This window comes from Pongo pygmaeus, chromosome 8, assembly GCF_028885625.2.
Source record: "Pongo pygmaeus isolate AG05252 chromosome 8, NHGRI_mPonPyg2-v2.0_pri, whole genome shotgun sequence".
Taxonomy (NCBI): domain Eukaryota; kingdom Metazoa; phylum Chordata; class Mammalia; order Primates; family Hominidae; genus Pongo; species Pongo pygmaeus.
In genome coordinates, this window is record NC_072381.2 from 126,280,965 (window position 1) to 126,300,445 (window position 19,481).

Below are 19,481 nucleotides of genomic sequence, written 5' to 3' on the forward strand. Positions count from 1 at the left end.
TTTGAAGTAATATTTCAGATTACTTCAAAATTTTGACCTTGAGAGTTTAACCAGACAACTTATTTTTATATAAAATTAGTTTTCTCTCTGGAATATTGATACACACACACACACGTCACATTTGGGGCTAGTGGTTAAGTTTTTAAAGATTATATTTTAAAAACTAAATATCAAGGACAAGTTAGCCAAGGATTTTGGAGAGTGTGGTTTCTGAATTTTGCCTTTCTTTATCGGGTCTTTCCAGATGTTCAGTGGTTGTGGAATCAAGATGCTTCCCGCGATTTACTGCTTGCTATTCACCCACCAAATTACATTGTGCTCTGGAATGCCGACACTGGCACCAAACTATGGAAGAAGAGCTACGCAGACAACATTCTTTCTTTTTCTTTTGACCCTTTTGATCCCTCACATTTAACTTGTGAGTAACAGTTGCTTGTGGAAAATGAGTTAAGTGAGATATTTATAATATAGTAATGCTATGTGCATGAGATATACACACACACGTTATATGTCTATAATGTTAAAATGACTGAGCGAAGTGGAGAAGCATGTCTAGTCCATATATCTGCAGCTCCTAATACACATACTCAATCATAAGTTCATATCATTTGCAAATATGATAATTAAAAATTTAAATCAGCAAGCTACACCTTCACTGTGTTGAATTTGTGAATAGTATTAGACTAGCCAGGGATGGAGAGTTACTTTGACACTCCAGACTTAATTAGTTTTTCTAAGAACGTTTAAATAACTTGAATCAAGGGTTTCATTCAGTCTGTGGCCAAGTTAAGTTCTTGCTTTTTAATAAATTGTCCTAATTCACGCCATTCGTTTTGAGTGCCATAAACAGATGCATGTAAAGAAGAAATAAGCCTAAGCAAATTTTTTCTTGCAGAGGTAGTTTTTGCTAATATGCTTTTAATGTTTTCCAGAGCTAATGATCTAAAAATGAGATGTGCTTTAGATATTTTTGTGGCTAAATTGTTTAGAAACTATTTAATCATCCAACAGATATTTCTTGAGCTATTGCTACTCTTCTGGGAACCAAGATGTCTCGGAACCCAAATGGCAGGAGCCTTCACAGAGTTTGCATTCTAGTGAGAAGAAGTCATATCATAAACTATGAACACAATGAATTAATAAATTCTAGTGTAGTAAGAGGTGACAGGTGATATAAAGGCAGGATAAAGGGGATGCAGAAGAATGGGGGATGAGGGCATGCAAGTTGTATGAGATAAAGTGGTCAAAGTAGGCTTCACTTTGATAATGATCAGAAATGTGAAGGAGGTAAGGGAATTAGCTATGGTAAGGAATGTTTTTCCTGGATTTGAATGACTCAAAATTCTTTTACGCATCAACTTTTATTGAGGGGCGTGTATGTGTCTGCACGTGTTAAAGGAGGAAGAGAAAGGCAGACAAAGTTGAAATTATAATAACATGGGAAATGTGGCTGTGTAAATACACTACAGTGTGCTTAGGCTTTTACGTATATAAATGTTTGTGTATGGACGGGGGCATACATGCACTCACTTGGTTACCAGTTTACTTACTCGCATAGGTGCAGTGCTGGGGAAACACCTAGGAGGCTGGCCCAGTTGGCAGAGTCAGGGAAGGAAGGCATCACAAAAGAAGGAAGCAAAGGGGACCTTGAAGGATGAGTTCTGGAACCTGAAAAGGCAACAAGGCTTTCAGCTAACTTGATTGCATCAGCTCTTTACATCTCTGTAATTTGGTTGATGAAAGCATTGTGCGTTTCAGAGTGTCAGTTGACTTAACATCTTTGATTTACTCATATTGAATGTGCTAGGGTTGTCACAACTCTTGAATGCATCCTTTTTCCCTGTGTTTAGAGCAGCCTTGCTAAGGGCTGGGACCCAGGGTAGTAAAGTTTTTCTGCTCATGTCTTCCAGTATTAGGCCCATTGTTGAGGGAGATTATTTTTTCAGTCATGAAAAGGCATAATTTGTATTACTAAATATGGTGCTCCCTCCTTGACTATTTTTGTTTCATGTACACTTAGTAAGTCACTGTGGGCCCACCACTTTTTTCTAAATATTAAGGGAAAAGAATATTCTTTAATCATCTTAAGGTTCGAGCTGATGCTTGAGAAGAAAAAGGAAATATATTTAGACTGAGTAGCTCAGGATAAAAATTTGGTATCATCAAATATTTGAACTTAGCTAATTGTGATATGCAGAGCCTCTTAAGTATGTTTTTTTGTTTTTTAAGTTATGGGATATGTTAAAGTTTTTTTGTTTTTTTGTTTTTTGTTTTATTTTTTTTTTTTTTGAGATGGAATCTCGCTCTGTCACCCAGGCTAGAGTGCAGTGGCGCTATCTCGGCTCACTGCAACCTCCGCCTCCCAGTTCAAGCGATTCTCCTGCCTCACTCTCCGGAGTTGCTGGGATTACAGGTGTGTGCCACCACGCCTGGCTAATTTTTGTATTTTTGGTAGAGAGGGGTTTCACCATGTTGATCAGGCTGGTCTCGAACTCCTGACTTCATGATCCGCCTGCCTCTGCCTCCCAAAGTGCTGGGATAATAAGGAAAGATTTTTAATGAAAGTCCGTGCACTGAATTTATTTAGAAGAACAAACACTTGTTCTTTCTGCCAATAACCTTATGTTATCTTTTTAATATAAGACATAATTTAGAATGCCAAGCTTGGAGGCCTCTGATGAATTGTAATGGACCACCTGTTTCTCTTCAACTTGGAGAACATTCCCATTATATTATGACTGCATAACATTGCTAGTTATATATTATTAAAATTATCACTATATTGCTCTCAAAATTGTATTGGAATAAAACTGTATGCTAAACTTGATTAAACTTTAATCGGAGTTTTGCTTTTCTCAATATAGTGCTCACCAGCGAGGGTATTGTTTTCATCTCAGACTTCTCCCCATCCAAGCCTCCCTCAGGCCCTGGGAAAAAAGTTTACATATCCAGCCCACACTCTAGCCCAGCTCATAACAAGCTGGCCACAGCCACAGGTGCCAAGAAAGCTCTAAATAAAGTAAAAATTTTAATCACTCAAGAGAAACCTAGGTAAGTTACAAGTGTAAAATTAACATTCATCTACTTATCCTGTATGAAAGCATCATTTTTCGAGATGTACAAAGACTGATGTTTTTCTTCATCTCACTTTTTCTCATTTCTAATTTTGAATTTATTAGAGGAAAAAAATATTTATTTTGTCCCCTGCCCTAAGAGGAGATTCAGCATTTAACATTGCCTTTGTTTCCACTAGCTGTGCTAAACTTCCCCACTGACTTTTATAGATTAAAATTTTTGAATTCTGATTTTTACTTGTGAAAATCGCAATCATCCTAAAGTTCAGGCCATTGAATGCATTAAAAATTTGGGCACAAAAGCTGGATACTCATTTTAAATACATTTTCCTGACTTAGGTGCTGTGCATTCTCATTACGCAGTAAAATCGGAGTGTTTTTCTTATGCAGGTGAAGATGTCTCCCATCCTGGTTAAGAGCCAAGGCTCCGGGGGAAGCTGTAGCTATGTGACTTTGAGAAACTTCTTTAATCTTAATCAAATTTCTGTCTCCCAGTCTCTAAAATAACGCTTTAAAGTATTTCATAGGGTTGTTTTAAAGATCAATAGATCCAATAATGTAAGTAAAGCATATAATGTCGTTGATACTTAGTGATTTATTTAGAAGATGTCGGCTGTTATTAAGAAATTACAACTGAATAAAAGTTTAAGTAATTTGATGTATTCGAAATAGGTTTCTTTCTTTTTCCTATAGCTATAATCTGTATATTATTGCTTTGGCAGGCTTTTTTGTTTGTTTTGGCATTTTCAGATAGCCTTTATTTTTAATATGCCAAGATTACTCTCTCTAGGCTTGGTGAGTAACTACTTGAAAAATATGTGGTAAAAATATAAATTGCTCTACAAATACATTTTGCACTTGTGTGTAAGTATCACTTTTATATATTAAGCTATGGGCTGGTTAAGTTCACTAGTTAATTTATCTCTCACCCTGTGCCAAAATGACTTAAGATTACTTCTTAAGTATCTTAAGAGAACTTTCTATTTTTTATGTATTCCCTCTCATAAACAAGAAATTATTTGGCAGTCTGAATAGTTTTATAAGTTATGTTTTATATTTCTTAAGTTTTCTCTCATATGAATTATATGTATATCTTGAGTATTGGGGAAATACATTATTTCTTCAAGTAGAACTGCTCTGGGTGCTTTCACATCTATTAATTCATGGACTCTTACTACAATTCTGGCAGTAGTAATATTCCCGTTTTACAAATAAGGAAAACTGAGTCCCACACCAGTTTAAATAAAGTTACTCAAGCTCACCCAACTAGGACATGGCAGTCAGGATTTTAATGCAATAAAAACTCCTCTTTCTAGTCTTATAAACTAACTTTATTTTAAATTTCAAAGACTTTTAATAAAATTATGTATGTAAAATGAAATGTAAAATGAAAATAGTACATAATTGTATGTCTATTCCTATTGAAATATATTTAATATAGAAAAGGTGATTGAATGTATGCAACAATCGCAAATTATTAAAATGATTTTTCAGACCCTAACAATCTCTTAAAATCCTTACAGTTTGACCTGTTTTATTTACACACAAGAAAATGCTGCAATATAAGTGAAACTTTGTTTCAAAAAAGATTTAAGACAGCTTAAAAGTGAATGAAGGCAGCCGAGGGGAAGTTACTTGCCCAAAGCCATACAGATAGTCCAGTAACTCCTGGTCCAGGGGCCCTAATTACCCTAAATGTTGATGTTTTCATCCTGAGTCTTGATTTTAACAGTTTGTCTAGTACTTTTAATGAAAAAGTAAAAGTAAAATAAAACTGTCTTATGCATGCCAGCTATTATTATGTCATCATTTACCATGTCTTGTATAATATTAATAACTTAATATTCTACTACTTTACTTAATATTTCAAAAACTTAGAAACACTGACATTTCTACCCATCCTATACAATATTATTATCATTTGGATTTTGGCACATAGTAGAGATCTAAGTTTTGGATGCCAACCCATGTTGGTCATTTCAGGGAATAGTTGTACATTTTTATTGTCAATTTTTATGTGTAAAGTACAAAATTAAATCTTTTATTAGCTCTGATATAAATGAAGTCTTTGACCCAAGTAAATGTTTACTTTTTTCAGTGCTGAATTCATAACTCTCAATGATTGCCTTCAGTTGGCATACCTGCCTTCAAAAAGGAATCACATGTTGTTGCTCTATCCTCGAGAGATTTTAATCCTTGACCTTGAGGTGAATCAGACGGTGGGTGTGATTGCAATAGAACGCACAGGAGTTCCATTTTTACAGGTATCTACAATTCATAAATTATGTTCCCCAAAATTATTAAGAATGTTATATTAAAAGAAGGCCATAATCTTGCATAAGTCTTGTCTTCAGTCCTCCACTTTCTCTTTTCGATTTATTGAAAGACTAGCAACACTATTTTAGATTGATTTTTTTGTCTGCACTTTTGATTGGTTTGATTTACCCTAGAAATTGTGACTGATCCTGAGATATTTATTGAACTATTTAAGTTACATGGGTAAAGACAAATTATTTTAGGTTTATAAATGGATATTTTAAATGTACATTTAGTTTTAAAGTTTAGAGATTTGTCTATTTTTGTTTCTTTTTTCTTTTGCCCATATTATCTAAATATGAGTTTGAGTTTCACAGTATATACTTTATTAATCTATTGTGTTTTTAAAAATAAATATATAATCTATTTAAAGGTAATACCCTGCTTTCAGCGTGATGGTTTATTTTGTCTACATGAAAATGGTTGTATAACTTTACGTGTTCGAAGATCTTATAATAACATTTTTACCACTTCAAATGAGGAACCAGGTGAGTTTCTGTGTCACAATAATATTTTTCTTCAAAATTATTTTATAAAGCTTGATGTGGCAAATACCAGCCAAGGTATATAGTTAATGATACTCCTTGCTTTGAGAAAGTTTAAAATATGGTTATAATAAGAGGCATAAAAAGTATAAGCCCAAGATTAATCTCTTGATGTTAAAACAGTGCACCTCCTGTATACATCAAAGAGAGTAAAATTTTGTGTTTCTTGATCATATCCATGAGCCAAGTAGATATTATCTTTTGGAATTTTTTTTTCAGTACAAGTCCAACCTTGTGTGCCTTTATTATTATACCCCCTTGACTTGTTGGCTGTAAGAACTTCCATTGTAAAGTGACAGAAGTTATTAAGTCTCAGTTGTCAAGTCAGTCTTATCTTGGAGAATGGAAATAATGTTTTTGTGAAATTATATACTGTGTAAAGAACAAAGTGATTTTCACATCTTTTGGAAAGTACAGTTATTTTCAGGCTTATAGACTATTACAAATTATGGCAATTTATTCATTAATTATATATCACTGTTGATCCTTTTTCAAAGCATTGTCTTTATTTTAAAATATTGAAAAACAAGATATCTTGATTATAGTTGTTATTTTGGATATTAAACTTAGTGCAGTCACTAAGTAAATTATCTTTATATTTGGAAAAAATTTAGTAGTAATTGTAAAAAGTGAAGCCATGCTTGACATTGCATTCATGAAGGAGTGATGCCCAAATTTAGTTGAGGTTTTATTTAAATTGAAACAAACAGTAGTGGTATTGATATGGCTGCTTTCTGATATTTAAAACAATTTTATGTGAAGATCCAGATCCAGTTCAGGAGCTTACCTATGATTTACGAAGCCAGTGTGATGCAATCAGGGTGACAAAAACCGTCCGTCCCTTCAGTATGGTGTGCTGTCCTGTCAATGAGAATGCAGCTGCCCTCGTAGTGAGTGATGGCAGGGTCATGATATGGGAACTCAAGTCTGCAGTTTGTAATCGAAATTCACGAAACAGGTAAATGAATCAGCAGGATGATGGTTTTGTTTTTTGTTTCCTGTTTCCTTTTATAAAAAATTTCCATAATCAGAAAAATAGGAGGGCTGGTTTTCTATAAAAATATTTTTAAGGTAATAATTAAGGCTTTAGATTATTAGCGAATTATGTAAATCTGCTAGAGCTATTTAACCTATGGGTAAGATGAATGAATAATATAAAAACAGATAGAATGCCATGATCTGGACTTAATAATTTGAATTCCTAATACGTAATGCAGATTTTAAATATGTAAAACCTTCTAATTATTATGTCTTTGCAGTAGTTCTGGTGTGTCACCTTTATATTCACCAGTGTCTTTCTGTGGAATTCCTGTAGGAGTGCTACAGAATAAACTCCCAGACCTTTCCTTAGATAACATGATTGGTAAGCTTTTTTCCCCTCTAACTCCATGTTAAGTATTCTTTCTGAAGGGCAAAATTAATAGAATCACTCACTTGTAATTATTTTAAAGTCAAAAAAGTTAATACTTGAGAAAACTAGAACATGGAATCATTCTTTCCTAAATAAATCAGAGGGGTTTAAAATACATAGGTAGAAAAGTGCCTGAAGTAGCATAGGTTTGCATTATAGTTGTTAGAAATAGAAAATGTTCATTCGTGAGAGACTGATGTAAATGAAAGTAATGACATTAGGCATCTGGATTTTGGACCTAGAGCCGATACTGAGCTATGCCATGCCAACTCAGGGCCTTGCTGTTTGCTGGTTCCTCAGCTTGGAATGAAGTACATGCTTCTTTTCTCTCTGCTACTCCTAATTCAAAATTCAACTCAGATGTTGTTTTCTTTAATCTCCCAAGTCTAATTTAAATGCTCTTCTTTTGTTTTCCTAACAGTTATCAGCTGTATTGTAATTCTGGGTTTTTTTCTTCTGTTTCGTCTCATCAATTGTAAGCATCACAAGGGTGGTGCAGTGTTTTATTCTATTTTGTCTTTCCCAGCACTCAGCACAGTACCTTGTGCATTCCTGTTTTGTGGTAAATATTTACTGAAGGAATAAAGTAACTGAGCAGTATTAGAAAAGATTATTTTAACTTTTTGACACGAATTATTTTTATGTTGGGGATTCTTTCAAAAAATCATTTTTGGAGATAAATTGTTCAAAGTTATTTAATTATGAGGCCAGTATATATTAAAGGAAGAATGAGAATTTGTGATTTCAAATTTTATGCTACTTGAAATTGTAAGACTTTGTAAATATGCCAAGCAATTTGGACATCTAATTCTTTTACAATTGTGGCTATGGTTTATAAAGGATTTTCTGTTTTATTATTTATTCTACCATAATGTAATTGAAAACAATATTATTTAGGAGGGTTTTTTTGTTGTTGTTGAAACGCTAAATAAGTGATGTACTAGAAAGAGCATTGGCCAGGCGCAGTGGCTCATGCCTGTAATCCCAGCACTTTTGGAGGCCGAGGCAGGAGGATCACCTGAGGTCAGGAGTTCGAGACCAGCCTGGCCAACATAGTGAAACCCTGTCTCTACTAAAAATATAAGAATTAGTCAGGTGTGGTGGCATGTGCCTGTGGTCCCAGCTACTCGGGGGGCTGAGGCAGGAGAATCGCTTGAACCTGGGAGGTGGAGGAGGTTGCAGTGAGCCGAGATTGCACCGCTGCACTCCAGCCTGGGCAACAGAGCGAGACTCAATCTCAAAAAAAAAAAAAAAAAGCGTTACATTATTAATTACATTAATCAGATCACATTTATTGGGTACTTAATACTGTGTTAAGTGCTGTGCTAAATATTCTACATATTACCTTGGTACAACTTTGCAATGTATCTCCATTTGATATATATGAGAACTGAGGCCCAGAGAGATTAAAGCTTTAAACCACACAGTCACACAGTCACACAATGGAAGAGCCCAAGTGTGACCCAGGTAATCCTGGCTCCAGAGCCTGCTCCTTAGCGATGGCCTCCAGTCCTGACAGCTCCACTGTCATCTTGGGCAAGACTGTCATCCATCTCTAGGCCTCAGGTTTTTCATGATTTCTGCCAGTTATGAAATCCTTTTGTTCAGTGATACTTACTATTATGTTTAAAATTCTTTCTGTCTGCTATCTATTCTACCAGACATAAATCCATATGAGGAAGCCTGGACACATGTTTTGCAAAATTTGTTTTATCAGTAACACAATTTTTTGAGTTAATTCACCTTGTCTACTCTTAATATGAAAACTTAAAGTGAAAATAATTATAAACATACACAAGAATAGTACTAATCAGTTATATGGAGCACATAGGAGTTTGAAATTTTATGCTGTTTAGGTATCTAAGTGATGTAAATTACAATTTTTAAGAGACAAATGGATACAGATTGTATAGCAGTTCTTGACAATGTAGTTGATTTTAAAGTGTTAATAAAGCTTCATACTTGAAAACATTATAATTTAAACTTTTAATTAAACTTTTAATTTGAAATTCACTGTGTTCTTAGTGAAAATTGAAAGTAATTTGGGTAAATACAGAGGCTGATTTATATTCACTGGATAAATGCTGATACTTATTAAGGCCTAATCTGCCCTACATTGTGAATTGCCTCTTATGAAAAATACTTGAAGAAAAATGTGGCATTCCCTGGGAGTCAACTCAAAGCCAACGTATGTATGTGTGGCACTTACCTGTTAAGCTTCCCATTCCTTCATATTTCATCTTTTTTTATTTTTTTATTTTTTATTTTATTTTATTTTATTTTTTTGAGACGGAGTCTTGCTCTGTCACCAGGCTGGAGTGCAGTGATGCAATCTCGGCTCACTGCAACCTCCGCCTCCTGGGTTCAAGCGATTCTCCTGCCTCAGCCTCACAAATAGCTGGGATTACAGGCATGTGCCACCACACCCAGCTAATTTTTGTATTTTTAGTAGAGACAGGGTTTCACCATGTTGGCCAGGATGGTCTCGATCTTCTGACCTCGTGATCCGGCCGCCTCGGCCTCCCAAAGTACTGGGATTACAGGCGTGAGCCACCACACCCAGCCTCCATCTTTTTTTAACCAAAGTTATGCAGAGAAATTGGTATTGAGTATGTGGCTAATCCTAAGGGATCATTTTAATAGGATTAAAATGCTATTTTTTCTATATATTTTGTGGATTTTAAAATAACATTATTAAAACAACTTTACAGCTTCAAAGGTTGTATTCATCACCCACTGTTAGTAATTATTTACATTTTTCCTTTCACACTATATACATGTTTGTGTTTATGTGTGTGTAGACATGTATGTATATACTCATGCATATTCTTTCTATTTTTGGCAAGTTAATCCCAATATTCTATAGTGGTTTATAGGGAGGAAATTTGTATACCTTTTTAATGAACAGTCTTGATTTCGTTGTACTGTTTAGATTTTGTTAGAATGATTTTTATTGGAGTCATCTTTTTAGTTTGAGACTTGCTAACCTAAGTATGAATAGTGTATGTGAAAATAATGCCATTGAAGTCTTAACTATTGACAGTGATGGCGTATATATTATACACATGATTTATGAATATATATTTGTATTTATTTTATATTTACTTATAAAACATTTTGTAATTACACTGACACGTTAAGGTTTCTTATTAGAAATTATGAATAAGTTATTTAAACCTGTTTTTCATGAATACCAATTTTGTATGTACTTTACAGAGTACATCGTAACCCTTTCAAAAGGCAGTAAAATGAGAATGCGGTACGGTAGTTCACTCTGCAGAAACTGTTCTCTAATACGAGTTCTCTTGCTTTGTTCTGAAGCCTGTATAGTGCTTTGATACCAGGAACATTGACTGAAACAGTGTTTTTTAGAAGACATAGGTCCCTGTATTCTGGATAGCAGGACTCGGGAGTAATCTATCCTTTGAGGTGTTAGTCGATGCAATTTAAGTCCTATAGCCAAGTAGAGAGTCATTGTGTCCCTAATAACTACAGCCGCTAAAGTACTACATTAACTACATTACACTTTTAGACCTGAAGAGCATTTCTACTAAAAATTTTCTTTAGCTTTTTAAGATCAGCATACACTGTAGTTAATATATTTGTTATTTTTATTACAAATCAGGGCAAAGTGCAATTGCTGGGGAAGAACATCCCAGAGGTTCAATTCTGCGGGAAGTGCACCTCAAGTTCCTGCTGACAGGACTGCTTTCGGGACTGCCCGCACCACAGTTTGCTATTCGTATGTGTCCACCGTTGACCACAAAAAACATCAAGATGTATCAGCCACTGCTGGCTGTTGGTGAGTATTTGACCTGGTCTTTTTTTTAACTCACTTTATAAGATGTTTAGGTTTTCTAGTTTCTAGAAAATCCTTTATTCTTTTTGAGGATGCTTTAAAAGGAGATAGAGGCTAAGTGAAACTGTAAATACTCATCCTGGAACTTAAAAAAAAAAATTTTCTGTCCTTTTATTCCAACCATCTTATATTGAATTGGAATGCTAAGTCTTCATCCACCTGAGACTGGACAGTCGAGTCTCTGACGCTGTCCATTCATCTCGGAAATATCAGGCTCATCCCTGCAGTGCTGAATCCCAGGCTCCTTGTCTGTAATTGGACCATCCCAGTCTTTATGTCATGTCAGTTTTCATTGGGTCTTTATTGACTAAATATATAGTCAGGGTTAATAGTTTAATAATAGCAGCGTTCTTCTTTTGCTAAGAGTTATATATTAAATATTATTTAAAGTGGCTGTGGTCCTTATAAATTAAGATTTGCCTTTTGGTGTGAAATTGTGTATTTGTATGTTATAGGTAGAAAAATTTATCTGGGTTCCAACTTGCTGTCACATTGATTTCATAGTAATGTGATGAACCTAATTTTCTTTACAGCATAGAGAAAAAAACAAAATTTAGTTTGCTATTAAGTACACATTATTAAAATACATTTCTCCAAAACTTTTGAAAAACAGTGTATTTGTTTGAAACTCAACATTTCTTCTTAAGATGCTATCGGCTCTCTTCTGGCTTTCTCCCCCAGTCTATTAACATGTGATTTGTGGTGAAAACCTCACCATATTTATTCTGTGGCCATATTATTCTGTGGCTGCCTTCTCAGTGTTAAAGACTCGTTTGGGTGTAACTGTTTGGTAGTACCCTTCTCCTGTTTTTTTCTGTGCCTATCTTTTGAAAGCGATTTGATTTTTATGATTCAATTGTCTATATATGTGTCCCGATTTATATAATGCAGATAAATGTTTAATTTTTGCTTTAGAAACTGTTGATTAATATTTCACCACTCATAGATTTTAATTAGGATTCATCAGTGTGCTTCATATGTGCATGTATGTATTATGTCAGTGTTCCTGATTTGTCAATTTGGATTTTGTCAATTTCTTGGGGAAAACTACTTCTTGGGATAGCTATATAATAAGAGCAATGGCAAGGTCTGAGATTTCCATTGTAGAATAAGCTGTATTGGTATGTAGTGAATATCATTTACTGAATTTAGTATAACAAAGTAAAAATATAAAATAAGTACCTAAAGGTTTGTCTAGAGGTGTCACTAAGAAAGATAAATAAGAGTTCATCTATGGAATTAATTCTCCTTGTGGTGCCCCTAGTGCATTAGATCATAGGTTCAGCATCGTTAAAACTTTCAGATTGCAGAAATCATTTGATTATTATGAAGTTCTGTTAATTGAAAAATTTTAGTAATTTATTTTCTCAGTGCCAAAAGGTATTATTATGAAATAGATGATAAATGTAAACAACTGTACAATGTGTTTTTCTAGAATAGTTTTGCAAAAGATTTCTGGAGTTTTATTCAGCAAATAATATTGGAATTTGCCCAGCATTTTTACTTCCACTCTGTTGCTTTGTATGAATTCATTAATCTTTAAATCATGTGCAGTGCAAAAGTGATTGTCCATATAGACTGTTCACTTTTCTTGCTTAACTTATAAAAAACACTATAGAGACTGAAGCTTTACTTTCTCATGTATGTCCGTGTCGTTTACATTTAAACTTTAGACATGCTACCTGAGACCATGAAAGCTTTAGACATGCTACCTGAAACCATGAAAACTTTAGACATGCTACCTGAGACCATGAAAACTTTAGACATGCTACCTGAGACCATGAAAGCTTTAGAATAATACCTGTAAACTATTAATTATAGTGATGACAGGATACTAATAGTTAACCAAGTGCTTACTTTGTGCCAATTACTGTGCTAAGTGCTTTATGTTTTCCCATTTAGTCTCCAACAACTAGATTTTCTACTCTTCCCATTTTAAAGAGATGAAAACACAGATTTAGTATGGGCAAATAATTCATCCAAGAGTATAAGGAAGAGCCAGGGCTTGAGCCCAGGTTTTTTTAATTGCAGAAACCACAGTTAACCATCATACTTTACTCTCTTGTCAGGATTTATTTAATACAAGAGACAAAACAAAAAGAAAACTTTGTAAAGAAAAATGGATAACCCTGGTTAGTGAGCTCTGCTAGATTGCTTATTTGAGGACCAGCTATAATAAACCTTCTGAGTCTCAAAAATTATAAATTCCCATGTGTATAAAAGCTTAGGAAAGTGTTTCTTCAAATTGTATGTGTGTTAATGTAAGTTTTAAGGTCTTTCTGTGAAAAATCTATTCCTGGAATTAGGCAAGGTTTTTGAGCACATGAGGTTAGGCCCATTTTTTTTAATAAGGAAGTGGGCCAGAGAAATTCATTCTTTTTTGTGTGTTTGTTTAAACACATAGTTTGGGTTTCTTTCATAAAAGATAAATGTTGTCAAGTGATTAAAGTCTTGAGAAAAGACTTTTCTTGCAAAGTGCTGGAACTCCCACTGAATTAATGCTCTTCCATGATGTCATTTTGAAAGGTACAAGTAACGGTTCTGTCCTGGTGTACCATCTCACCAGTGGTCTGCTACACAAGGAGTTAAGCATCCACTCATGTGAAGTCAAGTAAGTATGTCATTGTGATGGTGACATCACAAACATCATATCAGAAAAAAAATTCTCATAGACTTTTCTACATTGAGTGCTCTGTAGTGATATCTGCAGTGGTGATTATTTGAAAAGTTTGAATAATATTCATGTCCAGCTAAATGGCTGTGTTAATCAAGGATGATAACTAATTGTTTGCTGTGTAAAGAACATAAGCAGTAGAGAATGTTTTCTCTTTTATTAGGTTGGTGCCAAAGTAATTGCGGTTTTTGCAGTTTTTTTTTTTGTTTTGTTTTTTTAATGGCAAAAAACACAGCTATTTTTGTACCAACTAATATTGTTGCACCTCATTTATTTCTCCTAAGGGCTGGGCTGTTTTCTCACTGGATGTCCTTACGTTGCCTTGTTCAGGTTTATTTTATTTATTTATTTATTTTGCTCAAAATTATTATTTTTTATTATTTTAAAATTTTTTTTACTTTAAGTTCCAGGATGCGTGTGCAGAATGTGTGCATTTGTTACATAGGTATACATGTGCCTTGGTGGTTTGCTGCACCTGTCAACCTGTCACCTAGGTTTTAAGCTCCACATGCATTAACTATTTGTCCTGATGCTCTCCCTCCCCTCACATGCCCCCGCCAACAGGCCCTGGTGTGTGTTGTTCCCCTCCCTGTGTCCTTGTGTTCTCATTGTTCAACTCCCACTTATGAGTGAGAACATACAGTGTTTGGTTTTTCTGTTCCTGTTAGTTTGCTGAGGATGATGGCTTCCAGCTCTATCCATATCCTTGCAAAGGACATGATGTCCCTTTTTATGACTGCATAGTATTCCATGGTGTGTATGTACCACATTTCCTCTTTCTGTTTTTTCTTTAATTTTACGTTAAGTTCTGGGATACATGTGCAGAATGTGCAGGTTTGTTACATAGATATACATGTGCCTTGGTGGTTTGCTGCACCTGTCAACCCGTCATCTAGGTTTTAAGCCCCACATGCATTAGGTATTTCTCCTAATGCTCTCCCTCCCCTTGCCCCTCAACCCCTGACAGACCCCAGTGTGTGATGTTCCTCTCTCTGTGTCTATGTGTTCTCATTGTTCAACTCCCACTTATGAGTGAGAACATGCAGTGTTTGGTTTTCTGTTCCTGTGTTAGTTTGCTGAGAATGATGGCTTCCAGTTTCATCCATGTCCCTGCAAAGGACATGAACTCATTCTTTTTTATGGCTGTGTATTTTTCATTTCTGTAACAATCCATCAGTAGGACTGCTTATGACAAATTCAAATAAAGTCATTTTAATTGTTAATTTGTCTTATTTATTCTTTGTTTAAACATCATCAGAACACTGCATCACATTTATTCTTTAATTTTTAGGACATGATGTGCTTATGAGTTCTGTGTATGCAGAGCTGTCCGAGGGAAGGCTAAATTGACAGAAAAGTGCTTCTTGCTTTCTGTTCCAAAATGCATATCTGTGCTGTCCATAGCATTATTTTGCTGAACGCAAGGCTATTTTCCTTTTGTGTCCTGTCAATGATAGATTGTAGAGTTACACATATAAAATATGAATTTCCACTTTTTTGTTTGTTTTTTGAGACAGTCTTACTCTGTCACCCAGGCTAGAGTGCAATGGTGCGATCTCAGCTCACTATGATCTCCGTCTCCCGGTTTCAAGTGATTCTTATGCCTCAGCCTCTTGAATAGCTAGGACTACAGGCACATGCCATCATGCCCAGCTAAATTTTGTATTTTTAGTAGAGATGGGGTTTCACCACGTTGGCCAGGCTGGTGTTGAACTCCTTACCTCAAGTGATCCACCCACTTCAGCCTCCCAAAGTGCTGGGATTACAGGCGTGAGCCACTGCCCCTGGCCAGTTTCCGGTATTTTTTTTTATGATCTTTCAGTGAAAGCATAAGAAAGGTCATTTTCTGTTTTTCGTACATTAAATAATTGTAGGTCTTGTGTATAAAAATTCTCAATGAACCCTTAGCAGACACGTTATCCTGAGTACATGCATTTTCTTAATGGAGAAGAGTTAACCTTTTTTTCTTTCTTTTTTTTTTTTTGAGATGGAGTTTCGCTCTTGTCACCTAGGCTAGAGTGAAATGGCGCCATCTTAGCTCACTGCAACCTCTGTCTCCCGGGTTCAAGCAATTCTCCTGCCTCATCCTCCCAGGTAGCTGGGATTACAGGTGTATGCCACCACGCCCAGCTAATTTTTGTATTTTTTAGTAGAGACAAGATTTCACCATATTGGTCAGGCCGGTCTTGAACTCCTGACCTCAGATGATCTACCTGCCTCTGCCTCCCAAAGTGCTGGGATTACAGGCGTGAGCCACCGCACCAGGCCAGGTTAACCTTTTAAGTATCACAGCTTCTGATTGTGATGGAAATCTCTGAAAAGTTTGCATTGTCTTATTGTTTCAAGTGCATTGTTTGGTGCAGCCCAGGTGACTGTTAATTGCCACCTTACGCTGTTCATGTACAGCATCTCCCCAAATACATTTACATGGAATATTATTAAAGAATAATAATGTCTTTAAAAGCTTTGGGCTTTTGAGGTGCAGTGACACAGGTATCTGTTTGGATTCTTTCAGGCTGTTACTCATCTATTCTCTTCTGTTGCAGTGTCTGTATCTTGCCATTCTGGCACTTCTAGTAGTCTCTGCTTACACTGCTGAATCTTCTCTCTCTCTCTTTCCCGTCTTCTCTTCTCTCGACATTTCCTTTCACCCTGCCTTGTGTGTCTGGTGTTTCCTTTTATGGTCAACACTAACCAATCGAAACTCTCCATTTAATCACTACTTATTCTAGGGATTATGTTAACTATTAATACTTTACATGTATCATTTCATTGAATCCCCACTACAATCGTATGGGGCAGGTATTGTATTTCCAGTCTACAGAGTAAGAAACTGAAAATTACAGAGTAATCTGTGAAGGAGCTAGATGGAATTCACTCTAGGTCTTTGAAGCCTCAGAGCCTGAACTCTCCACTTATACTTACAGTGCATATGCTGCATCTCCTGCTGAAATATGCATATAGGTTAGTAGAAATCATGTTGGCAGTAAAATTAAAATGTTGGCTGAGCCAAGATTTGTGCTAAGAATTTCACACATGCTTCTGAAAAATGAAACATGTTGTCATTTCTTTTCAAACACAGAAAGTTTTAATAGCTAATTAATCAGAGAGGTATTAATTTTAAGTAAGGTTTATTATCCTGGATTAGTCAGGTTATAGATGTCACTAAATACTTATACATGCTAAGATAATATTTATGGTTGAGTAACATTGAAATTGATTATAAGTGTTACTTGGGATACTAACTGAGGGATATACTACTCATCAGATAAATGTCGTGAATGTTCATACAAAGATACTCCATTTTTATATGAATTTTTCCTCTTCATTGCCATTTTGAAAATAATTTGTATTTTATATTCAGAGATACTGCCCAAGAGAACGCTAAAATCCTGCTTTGTGTTTCAGTTAATGCAATTTTAGTATTATAATCAAAAGCCATTAAGAAAATTTCACAGAAATACAAAAATTAGCCGGGCGTGGTAGCACACACCTGTAGGCTCAGCTATTTGGGAGTCTGAGGTGGGAGGATCTCTTGAACCTGGGAGGCAGAGGTTGCAGTAAGTTGAGATTGTGTCACCGCACTCCAGCTTGGGTGACAGTGAGACCCTGTCTCAAAAAACACAAAACAAAACAAAACTTTCACGATGTATTATAAAAATGTCTGAATTTATTAGCAGTAAACTCAAAACATTTTAGATTTTCATGTCCAAATAAGGTTAACTTTGAGAAAGTTGTTTTTCTACCTTTTATTAAGTGTGTTTTTAAAAAATCATAATCTAAAGCACTTGAAGGTTGTGTATACTGTGCTGGGGACTCATGACAGCAGATAGCACAAAGTGTGTGTGTTTTTAAAACCATGATGTTTTAACTTGTGATGCTTTACGAATATCTGTTGAGTATCTTCTCTATGCTTATAAACAGAGAAAGCCTTTGAAGCTTATAATGCAATGGAAGATACTTAGAAGTAAACAAAATAGAGAGGTACATGTAGATTTTCTTAGGTCATTAGTTTGTGTCTTTGTCTGGTAGGCTGAAACTACTGTCATATGACTCTCTCCCTCGCCAGATTTTAATAGTCATACTAATACTGATGTGAATCCTGATAACTAAACTATCTTGTCATTACATTTGTAGATAAAGTTTTGGTTAGAAATGATTTTGTATGTGTTAGGTAGGGTAATACAGTCTCAAATAAATGGTCATGTTAAGATAAAAGGTCATGCTTACTTTTTAATTAATTTGTGTAATAAAATTTAGGTCTTTGGAAAACTTATTTTTCAAATAAATGAACCTTTCAAATAAAAAAGAGAATTAGTTTAACCTTTATGTCATTTTCTATTATAGGGGTATTGAATGGACAAGTTTGACTAGTTTTCTTTCTTTTGCTACCTCAACACCAAACAATATGGGATTAGTGAGAAATGAACTTCAACTGGTTGATCTTCCAACAGGTTTGTTTTTAAAGATCCAAATAGGTTTGTCATATTGAATAAACATGTTGCTATTTATAAAACATGTTTGAAAGTACTTCTTTCACCTTGGAATTTTTTCTTATATTTCATGCTTATATATTTATTCTTTTATTCTCTAATAATTGCCCTAGAAAGGCCTCATTGTTATTTACATGGAAATGTTGTTGACACAAATACATGGTAAAATGGAGGACCATTAGTCTGAACAGACAGATTCATTAAAAAATAGGATACCAGTTCTACTTTTAAGTGCATTGTTATATATAACCAACTTTAAAAGATCGATTTAAAAATAACTCTGTCAATGGACTTTATTAGAGTCTGTGCTGAAATTTTTGGCTTTTATAGGAAACACTTAGAAAATTTATAGGTTAAGGATTGTTTTTAAATGCTCAAATTTAAAACTTGTAATAGTCTCTGGCTGAATGAATAGAGAAACTTAATTTGGGATTTTGAAGATTCTACAGTAGGAAACATCCCAATAAGGTAACTTTTTCAGAATTGTTAAAAGCCTAAACCCAGTGAATTTCAAAATGAAGAATTTGAAAATATAATAAGGAAAGAGTTTCAAATTATTTTCTGGTGTATGCAGTAGTTTCAAAGAGGTTTTTTAAAAAATAAAATTGTGATGAGTTTCTTTAAAATGGTATAGCAACATGTATCATATGTGGATGATCTTAACCAATGAGAGCATGTGTATGTATGTGTAAAATGAATTAAATCAAATAAATGGTTGTAAATCAAGTAAGTTGTAAATAAATGAAGTACATGGTTGCTTTTTTATGTTCTCCATATGTATTTTCAAGCTCTCAAAGATCCAGTTGTTCTTCTCAGGGTATGTTACTGAACTTCAAAGAATCATCCCCATCTTTAGTCCAGTGTTGCTGCTCTAGACTCATTGGAAGTGACCTGTCCATTGACTCTCATCCCCAAGTTCCTAATTTGCCAACAGAGTGGTACTGGCCCTCTCTCTAGTGATCCCACGGATAAAATGCTGTTGTCTAGTATCATTGACTTAAAAAAAAAACAAAAAAAACCCTGTTTTATTTGTTTTGGTCAGCTCAAGTTCAGGACTGTTAGATAACTTAAAATCTGCTTTGCACAGATGTATTTTTAAGGAACAAACA

At 34.8% G+C, this 19,481-nt stretch overlaps 1 protein-coding gene across 2 annotated transcripts in view; it reads left to right on the top strand.

Annotated features, from left to right (window-relative positions):
* The window catches only part of WDR11 (WD repeat domain 11), a 57,939-nt gene that overhangs the window by 8,515 nt on the left and 29,943 nt on the right, over nt 1-19,481 (top strand). For both annotated transcript variants that reach the window (XM_054435599.2, XM_054435597.2), the window contains 9 exons: nt 245-418; nt 2,865-3,051; nt 5,173-5,338; nt 5,764-5,878; nt 6,698-6,893; nt 7,195-7,298; nt 10,972-11,148; nt 13,732-13,816; nt 18,227-18,333. In XM_054435599.2, the coding sequence (XP_054291574.1) occupies nt 245-418; nt 2,865-3,051; nt 5,173-5,338; nt 5,764-5,878; nt 6,698-6,893; nt 7,195-7,298; nt 10,972-11,148; nt 13,732-13,816; nt 18,227-18,333 (1,311 nt within the window). The remainder of the gene's footprint in view (nt 1-244; nt 419-2,864; nt 3,052-5,172; nt 5,339-5,763; nt 5,879-6,697; nt 6,894-7,194; nt 7,299-10,971; nt 11,149-13,731; nt 13,817-18,226; nt 18,334-19,481) is intronic.